Genomic DNA, 17370 nt, shown 5'->3' on the forward strand with positions numbered 1-17370 from the left:
TCCAAACATCGAAGTTGGATGACAAAAAGGTTTCCAGCGGTGCTTACGGCAGGCGGTCACGTGAAGTGACATTTCTGTGTTAGGCATCCAAATAGTCCACAAGTCGGCGGTTGATGAGTGGCGATCGTCTTTTGGGACGGTCGGAGAGTAACTAAAAGGAAAGGCTGAGGGGGGGCTTGGCGTGGCACCGCCGGCGTGAGTCCTTGAGCAACAGCGCGATCGCTCGGACGCGACGCTCGAAGTTCGCCTTTGACGAGTTTCAAAATGGATGCGGCTGCTGGCAAGGCGTTTGCTTTCGTTTCCTGCCCCCGGTCGCCGTCGTCGCGACCGGACTCGCGTCGCTCTCCGTTTTCACACACGTCGGATTGATTGACGAGCAAAAGTGGGATTCGTCGTTTTTTTTTTTGGCTGGTGTTGTTGCGGCTTCTTTCTTTCTTTTTTGGGGATGTGCTACGTGGCCCGGATTGCCACTTCCTGCTTGAGCAGCAATGTTTGGTGTGTGTGTGTGAGTTAGTTTGTTTTCTGTGTCTCGTCCCCCCAAAGACGAAGTGAAAGTCGATTTCCGCAGTTGGGAGTAGATTTCATCTGGCTTGTGTGTGTTTTTTTGGGGAGGGCCATGCTTCCGACAAGAAGGACACGAGGACGACGCGAGGCTTGACAAGTTCCGAAATGGAAAGTGGAACCGATTCCGCTTCAAGTTGAGTACACGCTCAAGTTTCACTTTCGCCTTGGCGGTTTCGACGCCAATCCCTCACACCGGAGCCTCTTCGATCGGCTCTTTCTGTCGTCCAAGTACAACTCGCGTACGGCAAAGTACGACAAAGTACCTCCGCGCGACTTACTTGTTGTGCATTTCGCACCTCTGCCCCCCCCCCCTCGCACTCAGATGTTTTAATCCCAGTGACGGAACATTCTGACGCTTTTAAACGGAAAATCTTGGCTCCACTCCGAAGTGCCTACTTGTACGAAGAGTCCGAGCTGTCTTTCCGATACAAATGGGCTTGGTTTGTTCAAAACCCGGTCTTGAACCAAAAGGTGACTGCCATTTGAGGGGTTTTAGGCAATTCGAGAGCGGCTGCGCGAATTCACTTTCGGATCCCGCTTTCAGTACGCCGCCTTTCGAGCCAAGCGAAAACGGGCGGGATATTCACAAGATGACCTGGAGGAGACTTACGGCTTTTTGCTCTTTGATGACGTCAACAAGGTACACACACACACATTGGCGCTCAATCTGCCACGACACATTTCCTGCTGCGCTTTCCTCTTCCTTTCATTTTGATTTGGTCTTTTCTTTCACAGGCCAATGCGCTCGGGCGAACTGGAGTTCTCACTGGGACCAGCTCCTGTTGCAGCTTGGGAGACCCCCTCAAGGGTAAAACACAAAGACCACTCGTAACGGACGTTAACAACGGCTCGCGCAGGTCTCCTGAGAAGAGGCCCGGCGTGCTTGCTTCAAATTCCGAGTTGAAGTTTACTGTCCAAATGACAAAAGCAAAGAGAATGGACTTGGTAAGGGTTCTGGAATCAGTCCATCTCAATTGGCACGTGATCGATATCCGTAGAAAATGCGTTTGAGAGAAAGAAAAGAAAAACAGGGGCACCTCCGAAATCCAACCCGGATCGATATTGACCGATATGAAATTCTGAACCTTGTCTTTTACTTTTTGGCCATATTGCCTCTGAAGCACAAAAATTAGTTTTCGGATTCTTTATTTGGCAGATTTGCCACATACGGGGGGGGTGGCGATCACGTCAACATCTGCGCCCCAGCCAGCGTGTGGCCGGTGAAGCGCGATATTGCCGAGAGTGGCTCCCAAGTCACATGGCACGAGCGGCCCGAGCCAAGCAGTCAAAGTCCAGCGTTGTCGCGCCAAAGCGCCGCGCTTCGCCGCCACAATCGACGTTGCGCAAGCTCCGGCGGCAGAACTGCATCCAAACTTTGAGGTTCCCTAACAGGCTTAACGAGAGAGAGCCACTTACATGACATCGCATGAGGAAAGAAAGTCGCCCAACCGGTTTGCGGGTGTTGCCGTCACGTTTTGCTTTACCTCGTTGTCTTCATATTTTCTTGCTCGTAGAAATCTCGCGTCGACCGAGCTCACGGTTCGGCAACTTCAATGCAGTGGCGTGCTGAGGCACTGACTCCTTGAGTGTCGCATTTACACTTTATATATCGAGCAAAAAAGGCTCGCAATTGGCTAAACATGATATTTGCCCAGTTGCACGTGTCGACCCGGTTTGTGATGATTGCGCAATGCAATGCGCATTCAGAGGTGAGGCTCTGGCTCACCTGCCTCCCCTGACCGCACGTCTCTGCTTCAAAGGGAAGGGAGGGGCCACACGCACTTCCTGAGCAGGTGGAGCACCAAAATTGCATTTTTGGTGCTGCCCCCCCTGGCCCCCCGACTCCCCCCCCCCCGACACCCCGCCCCCCCCCCCCCCCCGCCCTCCTGGCATTCAAAACCGCTGACCAAATACTCAGCACTTGCTTGCTGCACATGTTTGGCTTCTTTGTTTGTTTTGTGTAACACTGCGGATGCTACACATGCTAGCCAGTTTTTGTGGGTCAAACTTACCGGGATCAAGTACCCTCGGGGACTCTCCAGACTTTTCAGAGAAAAATTGACGATGGAAAACCAAAACGGAGCGATTTTGGAATCGGTGCGTTTGCGTTGTGCTTTGGCGACTCGTTTTTCTCAGCTTACTTTTGGCCGCCGTACGGTGGAACCTCCGCCTCAAAGGAAAAACCTCGCGCTCCAGTCGATCTTTGCGGGATCCCGCAGGGCAGATTTCCCCAAACGGGCGGCACTTGCGGGTTCCACTGTACGGTCTGCCGGATGGAAGGAAGCCAGCTCAACCTTTGTTCTCCTCTTGCAGAGCGTCGGCGATGAAGGGTAAGGCAACGCGGATCCCGACCACCCGTGGCCGTCACGCGGGACTTTGCCTCAATGGCCTTTTCTCGGATTGTCGCAGAGCCCAAACCTCGCGGCTTCATCTCATGCCGAATTCTCCAAATTCTGCCGGTTCTCCGTTTAGCGGAAGGCGAGGTCAAGAAGGCGGACGCCGATCCCAAGCGAGGACCGTGTGAAATTGCGGCGAAACGCACGCGCACTTGCGGCGCGATGCTAAATCCCGGACCGGCGCCCAGTCCATCCCCGCTGCCCGCCGTCCGCGACGCGGACCACTCGCCGTCACCTCCCGAGGCGCTCCGAGCCACCGGTTCCCCGCAAACGGGATCGGAAGATCAGCCGATTGGCAGAGAGTCTCCCCCGCGACGGCAGAACAGTGCCGAAGAACTGAACGCGCTGAATGAAAGCCACCATCCCCGAGTGAAAAGCCTCGGGACTCCCGAGGCCGCAGCGCAACCAACGGCGACCTTCGCCTCCGAGCAAAGTGTCACGGAGGAAAGTCCGGTCGGGCCTGCAAAGTCGGAGACGACGAGTACCGGCGAAACGCCAGCGGGAGCCGCGCTTGCGACGAACCAAGTTCTGAAGAAAAGCGACCACCCGCAGGCGAAAACCCTCCAGACCCGGGACGTTCCGGCAGAGCCCGCGGAGAGCCTCGCCTGCGAACGGGGTACGCTCCGTCCCCCGAAGTCAGAGATGGGTCCCGGCGAAGCGGATGCCCAGGCGAAAAGCCTCGGGGCCCCCGGCGTTCCGGCAGAGCTGATTGTGAGCTTCACCTCGGAGCAAAGCGTCACCGGCAAGCGTCCCGTCGGTCCCGCCCCCGCAAAGAAGCCGCCTCCGTCCGCCAAACGCAGGAGGGCTTCGCTTTGTCCGGCGACCGCTCCTCTCGCAAAAAAGCGACGGAGAAAATTGTCGCGCAAACACTCAAACGCCGGGGAAGAGGCAAAAGAAGCCTCCTTCCAGACTCCCGGCCTGCAAAATGGCAGAAAACCTCGGCAAGATGATCGGCAGAGACTCCGAAAGTGGGCCGCGAGAGGGCGCAGAGTCAGGAGGCTCGCCGCGGAAGCGCTCAAAGCCAGGGAGGCGGGGCCGGGAAATCGGACCGGGCGTCGGGCCGTCGGGGCAGAGCGGCAAGCTCCCCCGAGAGAGAAATCCGAGCGCTGGAATTTGAAGCCTGTCAAAAGTGAATGCGGAAGAGTCTTAGTCCCGCACGGCTACGGGCGCTCCGCCCGTCCGGCCGAGGAGACCGCAAACGTCCACGGCTTCCTGACGGCGGCGGCGGCGGCTCTCGAGCCGCCAGGAGACACGGTCGGAGACTTGCGGGATCCCGTCGGGTCAGAAGCCGTCGACGAGCGCGGCGCTCCCGATGGGCGCCCCGCAAAGCGCCCGCCGACCCGCGTCCTCCCGTGTCGGCTGGAAAAGCCCCCAAATGGCGCCGCCGAGACCTGTTTGAAGGAAACCGCCGACCTTGCCACGGAACTCCTCAGGGGGGACTCAATCAGGCCGCGCGTCGAGCCCCAAGGAACGCCGGCTCGGTTCCAGCAAAGGGCGCCGAAAGGCCCTGGCGGCGGGGAAGCCCCTTTGGAGGCGCAAGGCCAGAAAGCCGAAATACTGTGCAGGCCTCTCCCCATTTACCCAAAGTGGAAGCGAGTGAAAACGCTCCGGAAACATCTGGACATCTCGCGGGAACACTTTAAGAAGACATGTAAGTCCCGTTCGGTTGTTCTTGCCCTTTTGAAACCACGCGGCACCTTGATCCGCCGCCGCCTGCTGCTGTTTCTGTCCCGACAGGGTGGATGCACTTTCGACGGCCCTCCGGCGCCGACCGTGCCGTCAAAGAGCGTCTTCGGGACGATTCTCTCCGGAAGAAGACCCCGAGCTCAAACGCATCGACCGATGCTTTGAATTTACTGGCAGACCTGGCCCTTGGGGCCGATCGCCCGTGGCAATCGGAGCGAGACGTCGCGGGGCCGCCTGGGTCCGACTTGAGAAAGGACGTCCGGCCCCCAAATGCGGCCGGTGCCGGCGAAGCGTCGCTTCCTCTTACTCCGCGAGGATGGCCTGGAGCCACGCGACGGGAAAGCCCTCCCGCCGAAGGCGGCGACTGGGCTCGCTTGTTGTGTCAGGAGCACGCGTACTCGTTACCCCTGCGCGCCTCCCTGCCTCCCGCTTTACCGGGCACGCCGTTCCAGGTCTCCCCTCTGAGCGGCTCCACCGGATTGCTTCAGAGGCCGCGCGCGGCGCGCGCTGTCGAAACGCCGCGGGCCGCCGCCGCCGACGATTTGGAGGAGCTGGCGGAAAAGCGGGACGGTCAGCCTTCGGACCGCGGGGGGACGCGGACGACCGCCTTGAACCGCGACCGCAGCTTCCTATGCCGAGACGGTTCGGTCCAAGTCACGCGCCAATGGAAAGAAAAGTACGACTTTGGTCGAGACAGCAGGTTTTCCAGCGATCCGAAGGACCGGACCATCGTCCGGGCCTTGCACGGGTAGGCGCCAAAGCGGTCGAGTGCCCGGTGACGCAGTGTCACTGACACCCGTTGAGGTGTCGCTGACACCTCAAACGGTGTCGGTGACACCTCAACGGGTCGATTTCACTCTCGCCCGTCTCGTTTGTCTTGTTTGACAGCCCCTGGGATTTCTCTCTTCAAGACACCAGGGAAGACATGCAGCTGATTGTCCACATGTGGATTGGTTTTTTCTACAGCCGTTCCACAGCGAGGTTCATTGACCTGGGCTCAGACCGGGATACAAACCCGCGCTCGGCCGACGGTGTTCGTCCGGAGGCGGCCGCGGCAACGAAGGCTCGGGCGCGGCTCGAGGCGGATGTCTTTGAAGAGCGGAGCGAGCGTTCCCTTTCCAACACCTCGGACCTGAGCGGGACCTCCTCTTTGGATGGAGACTCTGACGTCCTCACCTCCTCTCCCAGGGCCTCCAATGGATTTACGGTTCTCCCTTCAGATCCTCAAGTCCACAGTGCAAAAGCCTCGGCCTCGGCTGACTCGCCGACGGAGTTCAAAGAGCGACAAACGTTTCAGGTTGGTCCCCATGATATCGCAAAGTAACTCTCTTGGGTTTTCCAGTCAAGGATTTGCCTTACCCTCAGCAAAATGTTTTCCTCCTCCCAGGGAAACAGAGCGACGATTCTCTCTGCGGAGATAGCAGATCAAGCACGCCGCGCTGTTGCGCCGTCTCCGAATGAAACTCGCATCATCCGAGGAGAGATGGCGACGGTCTCGGGTGAGACGGCGGACCGCCGGAGACCTAAATCCGACGCGGGCAAGATGGATTTCAAAGGCGGCTCTCAGGCCGCCGGGCCGACGGGGCTGCCGAAACACGAAAGAGGCTCGCCTTTGACAAAAAAAGAAACGGGTGGCGGGTCTCTTCTGGGCCTTCAAACCGACGCTCGGCCTCTCGCTCTTGTCCCCAACTGCGAACATTCAGAGAGAGGTGGCGCCACGGCACCTCGCCGAGAATGCTTCGAGAATCGGCGAGCCCCGACTGGCGTTGAATTACAGGCGGCGGCTTTTTTCGGTCAGGGCTCGGCGTCTGAAAACATGTCTGTGGTCAACTTGGAGATGGCGCCACTGAGCCCGCATGGGAAAGAAAGCCCGTGCGCAACGACGGGCGCGCTCCCTCTTAGCGGAGAAGAGATGGCGGCTCCCTTAGCTCCGATACATGGGCGACCTGCCTTGGTTCAGCATCAAACTGTAAAACCTTTGGCATCCGACTCGGAGTTGGCCGAAGAAGGACAAAAGAAGGTTGGAGTGAGACGGTTTTCCTTTTTTTCCGGAGAGGGGACGAAATCCACAAGTGGGCTGGAAGAGGTTCTTCGTGACCGCACCAGAAACGGTTCCCCCGAAAGCATCCGAGAACCGTCAACGTCCAGAAGAGCAGCGCTGAAGGCGGGCCACATTGTCGGCGGGACCGGATCCAGCAGAGCGCGCGAAAAGCCTTCCGCCATGGTCCGAAGCCAGCGGCAGAAACATTTCATCTGCCGTGAAACTGTCAAACTTGCGACTGAGGTGGGATTCGTTGAGGAAGGACAAGACGTGGAGGTGGAAGGAATCCACCCGAGGGCCGTTTCACCCGCAGGCCCCGGGAGTGCCGTCCAACGGCCTGTCCGGAACCGGACGGAAGCGGGGTGTCTCCTCGGAGTCGCTTCTCCCAAAAGCGTCCCGGAACGCTCGCCGGTCCTTGCGGAAGGCCGGCCTGACTCCGGGTTCTCCCCCATCCCCGTGGACGATGCACCCGAGGCGCTAGCGCCTTCTGGCCGCCAGAATGACATCTCTTCGGAGGGTTCTGACCCGAGTGTTCAACGGTGGCTTGACACAAAGTCGCGCGGTCCCATCGGGACGACCGACGCGACTCTCGGTCAGCCCTCAAACCCGAGCGAGGCGAAGGACAAGGGCGCAAAGCTGACCGAACCTTGGGATCGCTCCGTGGTCGCGATGCCGACGCGACGTAGGGCGGATGAGGATCGCCGGGACGCGCCCACGTCCGGGACCAAATCACGGGAAAGAAAATGCAGGTTCTACATATTGGTGACATCAGAAGATGCCTTCTTTGCGGAAACAAAGGTACGAAACGATCGCAAAGAATGAAAAAAATGAACCCTGCGAGCTGCTCCGCAAGTTTCTTTTCAACTCTCCAAAGGCTTGTTTAGAAGCGGCGGGTCACACGGCGGTACGGCCGAGCCAGTTCTTCCTCGGCGGAGAGTCTTTGTCTTTGCTCATCATCATAAGGAACCAGGACATCTCGGCGCACCTCTCTGAGGTACGCCGGTCAATCGCCTTGAACTCCGCCGTGATTTTTGTCGCCGTTTCGGACGAGCGTGCCGGTCGGTAGTCTCGGCTGAGCTTGCTCCGGGAGACAATTGGGGACGTCGAGATTTGCTTGCGTTTACCGGACATGTTTTCGGACCGCGAGCGGCCCCGGAAGTACGGCAGCGTACCGAGTCGATCGGTCCCGACGGAAGGGAATTCCTCGCCGTAGGTTTTCCTCATAAGCAAGGTCGGGGTGGCGGTTCCGTTCCCGCGCTTTGTCGTCACGAAGGCCTATTTACACGATTTTGTGGGAGCAATCGGGTCCTTTTCACCAAGTTGATGTTCCTTGTAAGCCAAATCGGCAAAAGAAAAATGACGTGAAATTGGGATTTGGAAGGGCAAACGAGGTTCGGACTGTAGCTGTTCTTCAAAGAGCATAGTCTTGACTACTTGTGTCCGCCGTGGATCTCGGTCTCTTGCGCTCTCAGGTTCCACATCTACTGGAGCTGAAAAAGTCGCCGCAGGTGCGCTTTGCCGGCATTGACGAACCGCACGACGTCATGAATCTCACCCATCAGGAACTGTTCCTCAGCGGTGGCTTTGTGATGTTTGACGGGCCGTCCCTCGAAGCCCTCAGCCTGGGTACGCCAGTCCCCCCCCCCCCTCCATCCCCCATTTGCAATGGAATGCGCCCCCTGTCTGATTGACGCTGTCTGTTTAGACGAGGTGAAAAGATTGATGGAAGTCCTGCAAGAGCTGAACAAAACGGGAAAGTGGAAGTGGCTGCTACACTACAGAGACAGTCGGCGATTCAAGGAGAACGCAAGGTGCTGCTGGTGGTGGTGGGGGGGGGGGGGGGTCCTCGACCGTGGTCCAAATAAGAACTTGACTCATTGATGGGTTGAAACCTCAAACCTTCCCCCTCCGGCGTCCAGGTTCACTGCCGAAGCAGAAGAGAAGAAGGACTTGCTGAGCTGGTGTCAAGAGACGGGCCTGTGCGCAGTTTTGCCCTACCACCAATGCGACACCAAGTCCACGGATCATCCCGACTATCTCGCTTGTCTGGTGCACTCGCAGGTCCAGAACATTGCGGCCCGTTTTCCCGTGTTTGTGACCGGTAAGTTGTCGATCTCTCCTCGGATGTGGGGAGATCGACAAGCATCACCTCGCCTATCTCAACGATAGGCGAGGTCGCCTATCTCAACGATAGGCGAGGTCGTCTATCTCAACGATAGGCGAGGTCGTCTATCTCAACGATAGGCGAGGTCGCCTATCTCAACGATAGGCGAGGTCGCCTATCTCAACGATAGGCGAGGTCGCCTATCTCATCGATAGGCGAGGTGATGCTTGCGGGGCGCTCCGCTAACGTGAAGCTGAACTGAAAAAAAACGTGAATGAGAGGCGCACCCCCACACGAGGTATCGTCGTGGCTTCCATTCAGAAAATCGGAGGAGTCGAGACGAGACTTTTGCGTTTGAACTGTACTTTTGACCTCGGCTCCCGGATGACGATCGTCGACACCGCGTTAGCGTTCAAAGTTCTCGCCTCGCTTTCAACAATCCGGACCAGATTGTCGTCGGGTCCGGCGGGCACCGTATCTTTGATAATGCGTAGACCAGTGAGGAAAAATCATTTGCAAAAGTCGTTATCGGAGTAATACGACAGTCCAAAAAGTTGGTCTGGCGCCCAAGCGGAAGGTCCCTGAAAAAGTGTTTTCTTCTTCTTGCAGATACAAGGAGCGCTGAGCAATTTGAGAAGAATGGAATTCTGACGGCGACCAAGGACTCTTTCCTCACGTGTTTTTCGACGTGACCGCGCAACCGCCTGACCTCGACTCCGCCGTGCCGACTCGGCGACTCAATGCAAACAATGAACCTCATGACTTGATTCACGAAGACCTCACTACCTTTAGCCAAACAAAATTCTTCGATGCAGTACCAAATGTTGCAGTTTTGTTGGGCCTTTTTTTTTTTCTCTAAGAGGACGAGCTGTGCGATGAATGGCGCCATTGTGTATGATTTCAATTGGGCTTTTGTCTTTCATGGTTGATGAAAGAGCTCAAATCTTTTTTTTTCTGACTTTTTATGTGCAGGTACGATTTCAAAATCAATGTATTGACTAACGTGAGTGAAATGATGGAATAAAAGAAGTTGCTATCCGTGCCAGTCTGGCGCCACAAAGTCGATTCACGTTGCTGTTCGATTTGAGGTAAGGCGCAACCCTCAAATGGGGGGGGGGGGGGGGGGGGGGGGGAGGGTAGATTTGGTCCGAGGACACGTAGATGTGCTCAGAAACTGCAACGATATACAACACTCGTTTTGGTAACCGAAAGAATTACCTGCACAAAAATAGTTTGTCTGTTTTTAATGTACAATCAAGATATCTGTCGTTTTTCGATATATTCAAGAAAGTACGGGTACCGATCAGCAAAAATAAATACCGAGAAAAATTCGCTTCAGTATAGGAACGAAAATATAATGCGAGGCTTTGAAAATTTAAATATAAAAATTCACCTGAAGACCGGGGGGCGGATCTGGCCCGTGAAAGAATATTATGGGCGTTGACTTCACGTTTCTTGCCAAAGTACCCAAATTGCAAATTGTCTTCACGGTTGAGATCACGTTTTTTGTTCCCGGCGCCCCTTTCAAAATAAATCGTTGGCGACGTGCGGAAGTCACAGTTCACCAAGTTTCATATCTTGGTCAGTTCACACATCTGGGTCTTATTTGCACGAATTATTCCAAGTCGGACTTGTCGAGTCATATTTGACTTTAACTTAATTCCACTCGAAAGAATACAGCGCTCGGTGGACATTCTGACACGGGGACGACCGATTTGTGACGCGTATCGATGTCGTGTTGTCATCTTTAATCGCCGTCGCCACCAATTGGCGTCGTCGAGGTCGGGGAGTCTCATTTCTCCACACATTTGTCCCTCGTTGCCATCTTCGCTGGGTCTGTGCTATGAGAGGCAAGCATTTAAGCGGAGGGAGCGAGAATCGAAGACCGAGGAGGGTCCAAGTAAAGAAATCGTACGGGTCTCCCGGATTCCCAGTTTGGGGGAACGCATCACGAGCGCAGCCCACTCGGCGCGCCTGGATTGTCGCGCATGCGCACTGAACATTTCGGGGATGGGTCTCACGAGCGAATCAAGATGGCGACTCTGGCAAAAGCGCTACCGCAGCTAGCAAAGTAGATGCGCCAAATCGGCCCCTTGAGCGGCTTTGCTCGCGCCCCAGCGAGTCTTTGCTGAACCATGACGATCGGGCGCGTGCTTTGGAGACGCGATTGAGCGGGATTCGAAGGAGCGCGGACGACGATGTGCGAGAGCTATGGCCGCTCGCTGCTGCGTGTGTCGGTGGCGCAGATCTGCCAGGCTCTGGGCTGGGACGCCGTTCAGCTAACCGCCTGCGACCTGCTGGCCGATGTGCTGCAGCGATACATCCAGCAGATGGGCCGAGTCTGCCATCGGTACTCGGAGCTGTGTAAGTGCATCTCGGGTTGACCCCCCCCCCCCCCGTTACCGATTCGCATACAGCGTTTTTTTTTCCTTTCTCTCTCTTTTTTTCCCCCCTCTCTCGCTTGCTTCGGTACGCGATAACGTCGCTGTTCTCAGACTAGCGCCCTCTGGGGACAGTTGTCAAAACTGCAGGAGTGTCCATTTCATTTTGTCTCCGAAATGTGAACTTTTCCCATCCTCTGTCAAAGTCAACCCAAAAAATGTCTTGCCTTGAAAATAAATCAAGACAAATTCAAATGAAAGAGAGGAGTCATAATAAACAATCCTGCCAAATTCTTGTTTTTTTTTTTTTTTTTGGACATGATCGTTAAAAGCCCGCGTCGTAACGCTTGTTTTTGCATCGGCAGACGGGAGGACAGATCCCGTCCTGGACGACGTGAGTCAGGCTTTCCGGCTGCTGGGGGTGAGTCTGAGCGAGCTGGACGACTATGTCAACAACCTGGAGCCCGTGGCCTTCCCCCAACAGTTGCCCGCCTTCCCCGTCGGCAAGAACAACGTGCTGCAGTTCCCTCAGCCCGGCGCGTCGCTCGCCGAGGAGCGCAAGGAGGAAATTCCCGATTACATGCCGCCGCTGGTCTCCCTGCAAGGTGAGTGACCTTGTTCGCCGGCCGTCGTTCCGCGGGGGGGGGTTTCGCCGCGCGTTCCCCCGACCTAAAACGCTTGCTCCCCCTTTCTTGTCCAGAAGAGGAGGATGAGGAGGAGGAGGAGGACGGCCTTCCCGCCATGGGCACCTCGGCCGAAGCCATGCAGGTGGCCGTGGAGGAGGACGAGGACGACTTTGACGAGGACGAGACGGTCAACGACGAGAACCACCCGCTCAAGAGGCCCCCGGACAGCCCCGACGAGGCGCTGGGCATGATGCCCACGGCCAAGCGGCCGCGCACCCTGCCGGGCCTCAGCCCGGAGTGGGGGCCCGAGCCCCGGGAGCCCTTGACCTCCCTCAACCCTCAGCGCGTGCCCCCGCCGGCCGCGCCGCCCTCCCGCGACGGCCTCCGGCCGCCGTCCCCCGACAGCCCGCCCGGGGCCCCGCCCTCCTTCAGAGCGCAGCCGGCCCTTCCCAAATACCCCGAGCCAAAGGCCCCGGCCGTCCCCGCAAAGAAGCCCAAAGTCCCCTCGCCTGCCAGACAAAGAACTAAGTCGCCCAAAGGGCCGCTTCACGCCTGCGGGGCCGGCAGTCCCGTCCACTCCCCGCCCAAAACCCCCAAGGAGAGGAAAAAATCGCCAGGGCGGACAAAGAGTCCGAAAAGTCCCAAGAGCCCCAAGGTGGCGCCGGTGGCGGCCAAGCCCCCGCAGGCCAAGGCGGACGGCCTTCACAAGCTGCCCTTGTCGGTGCTGAGCGAGCGCATGGGCAAAGAGAACATCCACGTGCGGCACAACGTGGACGGCAAGGAGCCCGACGGGGGCCCCTTCCTCAAAGCCGCGCCGGACAACGGCGCCATCGAGGACTCCATCAGCACCGTCATCGCCAAGGCCTGCTTGGAGCGCCGGCCCGACCCCTTCGCCTTCTCCTCGGGCTCCGACTCGGACAGCGACGACTTCCCCGGCCCCCGCGGGCCGAGCGTCGCCGAGCCGGGGGCCGGGAGCGGGGCCCCGCCGGCCGCCCCCGGCCCGCTCCAGCTTCAGCTGGGCCCGGGCAAGTGGACCCTGGACGACTCCATCGATGAGGTGATCCGCAAGGCGCACCGGGGCGGGGGCGGGCCCTCCCCCCGGCCGCCCGAGCGCCAGCGCTACGTCTCGTCCGGCTCCGCCTCTCCTCCCACGCCCGAACCCCTGCTCAAGGTGTTCCGGGAGAAAGCCAAGCTGTCGGCGCCGGACGCCAAGAAGAAGCCGAAGAGCAAGCTGAGGAAGAAGGAGAAGCCCCGAGACAAGGAGCGGGACAAGGACAAGGACAAGAGCAAGCTCAAGGACAAGAACAAGGAGAAGAGCGGCAAGGCCAAGGACTCGGCCAAGGACGGCAAGCTTCTCTGGAAGGACTTTGGCCTGAAGGAGGAGCAACTCTTGGCCCAGCCCGAGGCCGCCGTCAAGCTCAAAGGCCGGGACGGCGAGGGCGCCGCCGGCGGGGGCCCCAAAAAGGACAAGGACAAGCACAAAGACAAAAAGAAGGACAGGGAAAAGGCCAAGAAGGAGAAGGAGAAGAAAGACAAAGGCAAAGAGCGGAGCCGGGATGAGCGGCACAAGCAAGGCCCCCCGGCCCCCGCCGAGCTCCCCGCCCTCTTCGCTCCCCCCTCCTGCCAGCGCCTGCCCGCCCTCGTGCCCGCCTTGATGCCCGCCCTGCAGGACGGCAAGAGCAAGGAGAAGGACAAGAAGAAAGACAAGAAGGAGAAGAAGAAAAAGAAGGAGCGAGAGAGGGCCAAGGAGAAGGAGCGCGACAAGGAGGAGAAGAGGAAAGAGAAGGAGCGCGACAAGGACAAGCGGGACAAGGACAAGGACAAGGACAGACTCCGGTTGGAGAAGGTCTTCTTCTTTTTTTTTTACATTCTTCTTATTTGGGGAAATGGCTCGTGCTCTGTGTTGGGGTCAGTGCTTACCCCCCCCCCCCTTGTTTTTTTTTTCCTCACCCCGAAAAAAGAAAAAAAAAACGTCGGCTCTTCGGCCATTCCAATAACGACCGAGGTTAGCATCGAGTTGTCGGCCCGCCATCGACTGTCAACTGGCAGAAGTTTTTGTTCCCTGACCCTGCGAAAGTCAATTGAGAAACCTTCCAGGTCTTTGCTGAAAATGAGCAAAGATATCAGCAAAGTAGAATCTTTGAGGCATATCGATGGCAAAAAAAAAAACAAATCATCTTTGGCTAAGTCACTTAAATACACAAGTCAGGAGAGCATCTCCTTGTTTGTCATAGTTCTCCAGTCAGAAGTCTTAAAATTCTGTTCTAGATTTCAAGTTTTTTTATGTGAAGATGCCGCGATAAACCATTTCCCACCGTTTCAGTTTTCCTTATGTATATATGTATTTTTTTTGGGGGGGGGGGGGGAGTACGGTGCTCGATTCGGCCGCTATGACGAGCTCCGTTTCTCCCGCTACATTGTGCCGCTAGTGTAGGCACTAGCTAAACTAGCTAGTTTAGCTAGCTAGTTTAGCTAGCTATGCCTACATAGCTAGTTTAGCTAGCATAGCTAGCTATGCCGAGACCGCGAAAACGCTTCTGATGCCCCACTTTACAGAGTAGCGCGCCGTCCTGATTTGAATCAAATCAAGGACGCGACGCCACATACGATAGCCGGCGGCGGATGGGGGGCGGGGGGGTGACCACGTAAACGCCGTGTGTTTTAGCCACACACGGTGGCTAAAACATCCCACGATAACTCTGTGGGATGTTTTAGCCACCGTAGCATCGGAGTCGATGTACATTGGTGGTGGGGGCGTAGGCATAAGAAAAATGAAAGATGAAGTAGCATTCATTTTTCAGCAGTGTCGATTTTTTTTTTCTTCTGGGAGGGGGTCGGTATTTTGAGGCCTGATTTGAAAACCAATCTGTTTGAAAAGGGAATACATGCAAACGTATTGCACTCAAACGATACATTGCCCTCAACTGTCTCCGTTGAAAACTAAAATGTCCAAGACGCGATCACGTTCAGGTTGATTGAATTGGATGAGTCTTGAGCATCCCACCAGAGGGAGCCCGCGCACCGCACTCCAAATTCCTCCGGTCGCTTGCTAGTTCATTTGCGAGTTTGTTTGTTCAGTTTTGGAATGTGAAGTAAGTCCCTTGCGGGTCCCTCATTGTTTCCCACTGGGACTGTAAAATCCCGAGGATAACACTCTTCACCCCCCCCCCCCAAAAAAAACCTCAATAATTAATATAATAATAATCCGAAAAGTCGTTGGTCATCTGTTGGAAGAGGCTTTTTTCATTTAATTTTTCTTCATGGCAACGTGTTGCTTTGGCACAGGTGAAGGCGGCGGACGCTCCACTGGTGGCTCCCTCTCCCGTCATTCCCAGATTGACGCTGCGCGTGGGAGGCCAGGACAAAATGTAAGAGAAGCTCTCTTATTCTATGATTAGATTCCTATAGGATTTTTTTTTGTTTTTGAATTCGCTTTCTCGCCTCGCCGTCACCGATGCACTTGGTTGTTTTGTGTTGCGAAAGGCCGCACGATGACAGCTAGCTTAGCGTTCACATGTGAACCGCATCATAAGATGATGGAACAAGACGCCTTGTTGCCAAAGTGCATTAAAAAAAAAAAGTCAAACATGAATTCACTTTCAAAATGGGGAATATTTTGGTCAAAACTTGGCGGGATAGTATTGATTGATTTCTTTACCCCCCCCACCCCCCTCGCGTCTCCCCGCAGCGTGATCAGCAAGGTGCTTCCGAACTCCGAAGCGAAGGTCCCCGCTGGCAAAACGGCCGGCGCCAAGTCGGCCCCCGCCTCTCGGCCCCGCTCGCCCCCGCCGGCCCCCGTCCCGTTGCCGGCCCTGCCGTGCGCGGCCGGGCCTCCGTCGCCGCTGGCCCCGGCACTCCCCCCCCGCCGCCGCCGCCGTCGCGCCCTCGCCGTCGTCCTCGCTGCTGTCGGCGGCCTTGCCGCCTCCCCCCGCCTCCTCCTTCAAGATGCCCGTTCGCAGCGTGGTCACCGAGACGGTCAGCACCTATGTGGTGAGTGGCGCCCCCCCCCACGCGCAGTGCCGGCGGCGCTGGTGCCTTGACGTTTGTTTCGTCTTGCGTTTGAAGATTCGAGACGAAAGCGGAAATCAGATCTGGATCTGTCCTGGATGCGACAAGCCCGACGACGGCAGCCCCATGATCGGATGCGACGACTGCGACGACTGGTATCACTGGTACGCCAGGCAACGCCGAGACATTCAGCGATTGCAAAAAAAAAAAAAAAAAAAAATGATGACGACGACGTGTTGCGGTGTGTTTGTGTGTTCAGGGTTTGCGTGGGAATTGTGGCGGCGCCCCCTGCAGACCAGCAGTGGTTTTGTGTCAAATGTTCCAGCAAGAAGAAGGACAAAAAACACAAGAAGAAGAAACACAAACCGCACTAAGCGCAAGCAGACACATTTTGGGGGGACCGAACTTGAAAGAACCCGTCGGGGCACTGACAAAAGTTTCAAATCGACGACAAGGAAAAAGGATTTTTCACGATGTTAGCCGGCGTGACGCGGCCTGAAAAACAAAAACAACCCCCCCGCCCCCTGAAAAAAATGCCTTTGGAGCCAGCGCATCAGGAGCCTGGCAATCGTCTCAACCAAAATTCTCACAGAGAAGATTTCCCTTTTGCTATCTTTGCTTTCGGTGTACAGAATGATGCCCCCCCCCCACTTTCCCCACTGCTCCCAGTGTATAAATGTAAATACCGATTCTCAAGGCAAGTGTTTTTTTTTTTGTTTTCTTCTTCTTCGTTTCTCTCCTCTTTGCCCTCAACTTGATGACTGCATTTTCAGGTATGAGTTTTTAACGCTCTGTAATTTGTGTACATTTTTTTTTAAATTGAAAAGTTTCTATTTTACCCCCTCCCCCCCCCCTCAAACCCGCCCGTATCGTTTGCGCAAAACGGGTCAAGATGAGCCAAAAATGCTGAAGTCGTGCGAGGGATGCGGCCCCTGAACCCCGCTGTCTCCAATTTTGTATTTTTATTTTTTGGGAGAGGTGGGGGGCCGGGGGGGGGCTTGTACGTTTTTGTCCCCGGCTCTGACCCTCGCTGTGTTTTGTCATTGGAATTAATTTGGATATGTGACCACGAAAGAGCAAACGTCCCTGAGCACCCCAAATGGGACTTTGCGCGCGCTCTGTTTGTCAGTCCTCATTCTCCCTCCCCAGTAGCTTTTTGCATTTGCCCCCCCCCCCTCCCCCAAAATATATGAATGAATAATAACAAATTATTTTGACAAGCCAGGTTTCAGAGATTGACTTTATTTCACTCCCTTGCTTCTTCTTCGTGACTTTTGACAGCAGGTTGACCAGCGACCAGTCGCGCTCATGAGGATCTTGGTGGGGGGGTGGGTGGGGTTCACCCTGGACCGGTCGCCGGCCAATTGCGCAGCCTGTACAATCACATTTGCACCTCTGGAAAGCAAAGTCAAGATCTTGGCGGAATGTGGGAAGAAGGCCCAGGAAGCAAGCGGCAGAAGAGCCTGAGCGGGGATTTCAACACGCAACCTCAGGACCCGCACCGGAGGAACAATAGACGGACTGCAAAGAAGTGAATACAAAACCGGGGGAGGATTTGCTCATC

The 17370-nt window shown here is 56.3% G+C and overlaps 2 protein-coding genes across 5 annotated transcripts; both read left to right on the top strand.

Annotated features, from left to right (window-relative positions):
• The first annotated feature begins 523 nt into the window (after positions 1 to 523).
• Positions 524 to 9834, top strand: LOC127597515 (uncharacterized). Of its 4 annotated transcripts, none has more exons than XM_052060595.1 (13): positions 524 to 697; positions 887 to 1035; positions 1109 to 1204; positions 1300 to 1372; positions 3037 to 4611; positions 4698 to 5394; positions 5535 to 5943; positions 6034 to 7485; positions 7562 to 7681; positions 8160 to 8313; positions 8393 to 8498; positions 8607 to 8788; positions 9401 to 9834. In XM_052060595.1, the coding sequence occupies exons 1-13, from the start codon at positions 670 to 672 to the stop codon at positions 9481 to 9483; spliced, it is 5124 nt and encodes a 1707-aa protein (XP_051916555.1). In that variant the 5' UTR covers positions 524 to 669; the 3' UTR covers positions 9484 to 9834. The 4 variants fall into 4 exon arrangements, with proteins under 4 accessions (XP_051916555.1, XP_051916557.1, XP_051916558.1 ...); XM_052060597.1 differs by lacking the exon at positions 887 to 1035 and adding an exon at positions 2878 to 2894 and having other exon boundaries at positions 532 to 697; positions 2974 to 4611; XM_052060598.1 differs by lacking the exon at positions 887 to 1035 and adding an exon at positions 2878 to 2894 and having other exon boundaries at positions 532 to 697.
• Positions 9835 to 10356: 522 nt separating this feature from the next.
• On the top strand, positions 10357 to 16279 carry LOC127597516 (transcription initiation factor TFIID subunit 3-like). The gene is given in 8 exon segments (XM_052060599.1): positions 10357 to 11155; positions 11538 to 11777; positions 11873 to 13644; positions 15084 to 15166; positions 15487 to 15643; positions 15645 to 15788; positions 15864 to 15970; positions 16066 to 16279. Coding segments are annotated over 8 exon segments (2784 nt in total). The 5' UTR covers positions 10357 to 10989; the 3' UTR covers positions 16181 to 16279.
• Positions 16280 to 17370: the final 1091 nt, after the last annotated feature.

The sequence above is a fragment of the Hippocampus zosterae genome, chromosome 3, assembly GCF_025434085.1.
Source record: "Hippocampus zosterae strain Florida chromosome 3, ASM2543408v3, whole genome shotgun sequence".
Classification (NCBI taxonomy): Eukaryota; Metazoa; Chordata; class Actinopteri; order Syngnathiformes; family Syngnathidae; genus Hippocampus; species Hippocampus zosterae.

Coding starts and splice junctions, on each gene's coding strand:
- LOC127597515 (XM_052060595.1), top strand. CDS start 670: ATGGAAAGTGGAACCGATTCCGCTTCAA. Junction 1,373..3,036: donor CTTGGGAGACCCCCTCAAGG/GTAAAACACAAA, acceptor TTCTCCGTTTAG/CGGAAGGCGAGGTCAAGAAG. Junction 8,314..8,392: donor CCTCGAAGCCCTCAGCCTGG/GTACGCCAGTCC, acceptor CTGTCTGTTTAG/ACGAGGTGAAAAGATTGATG.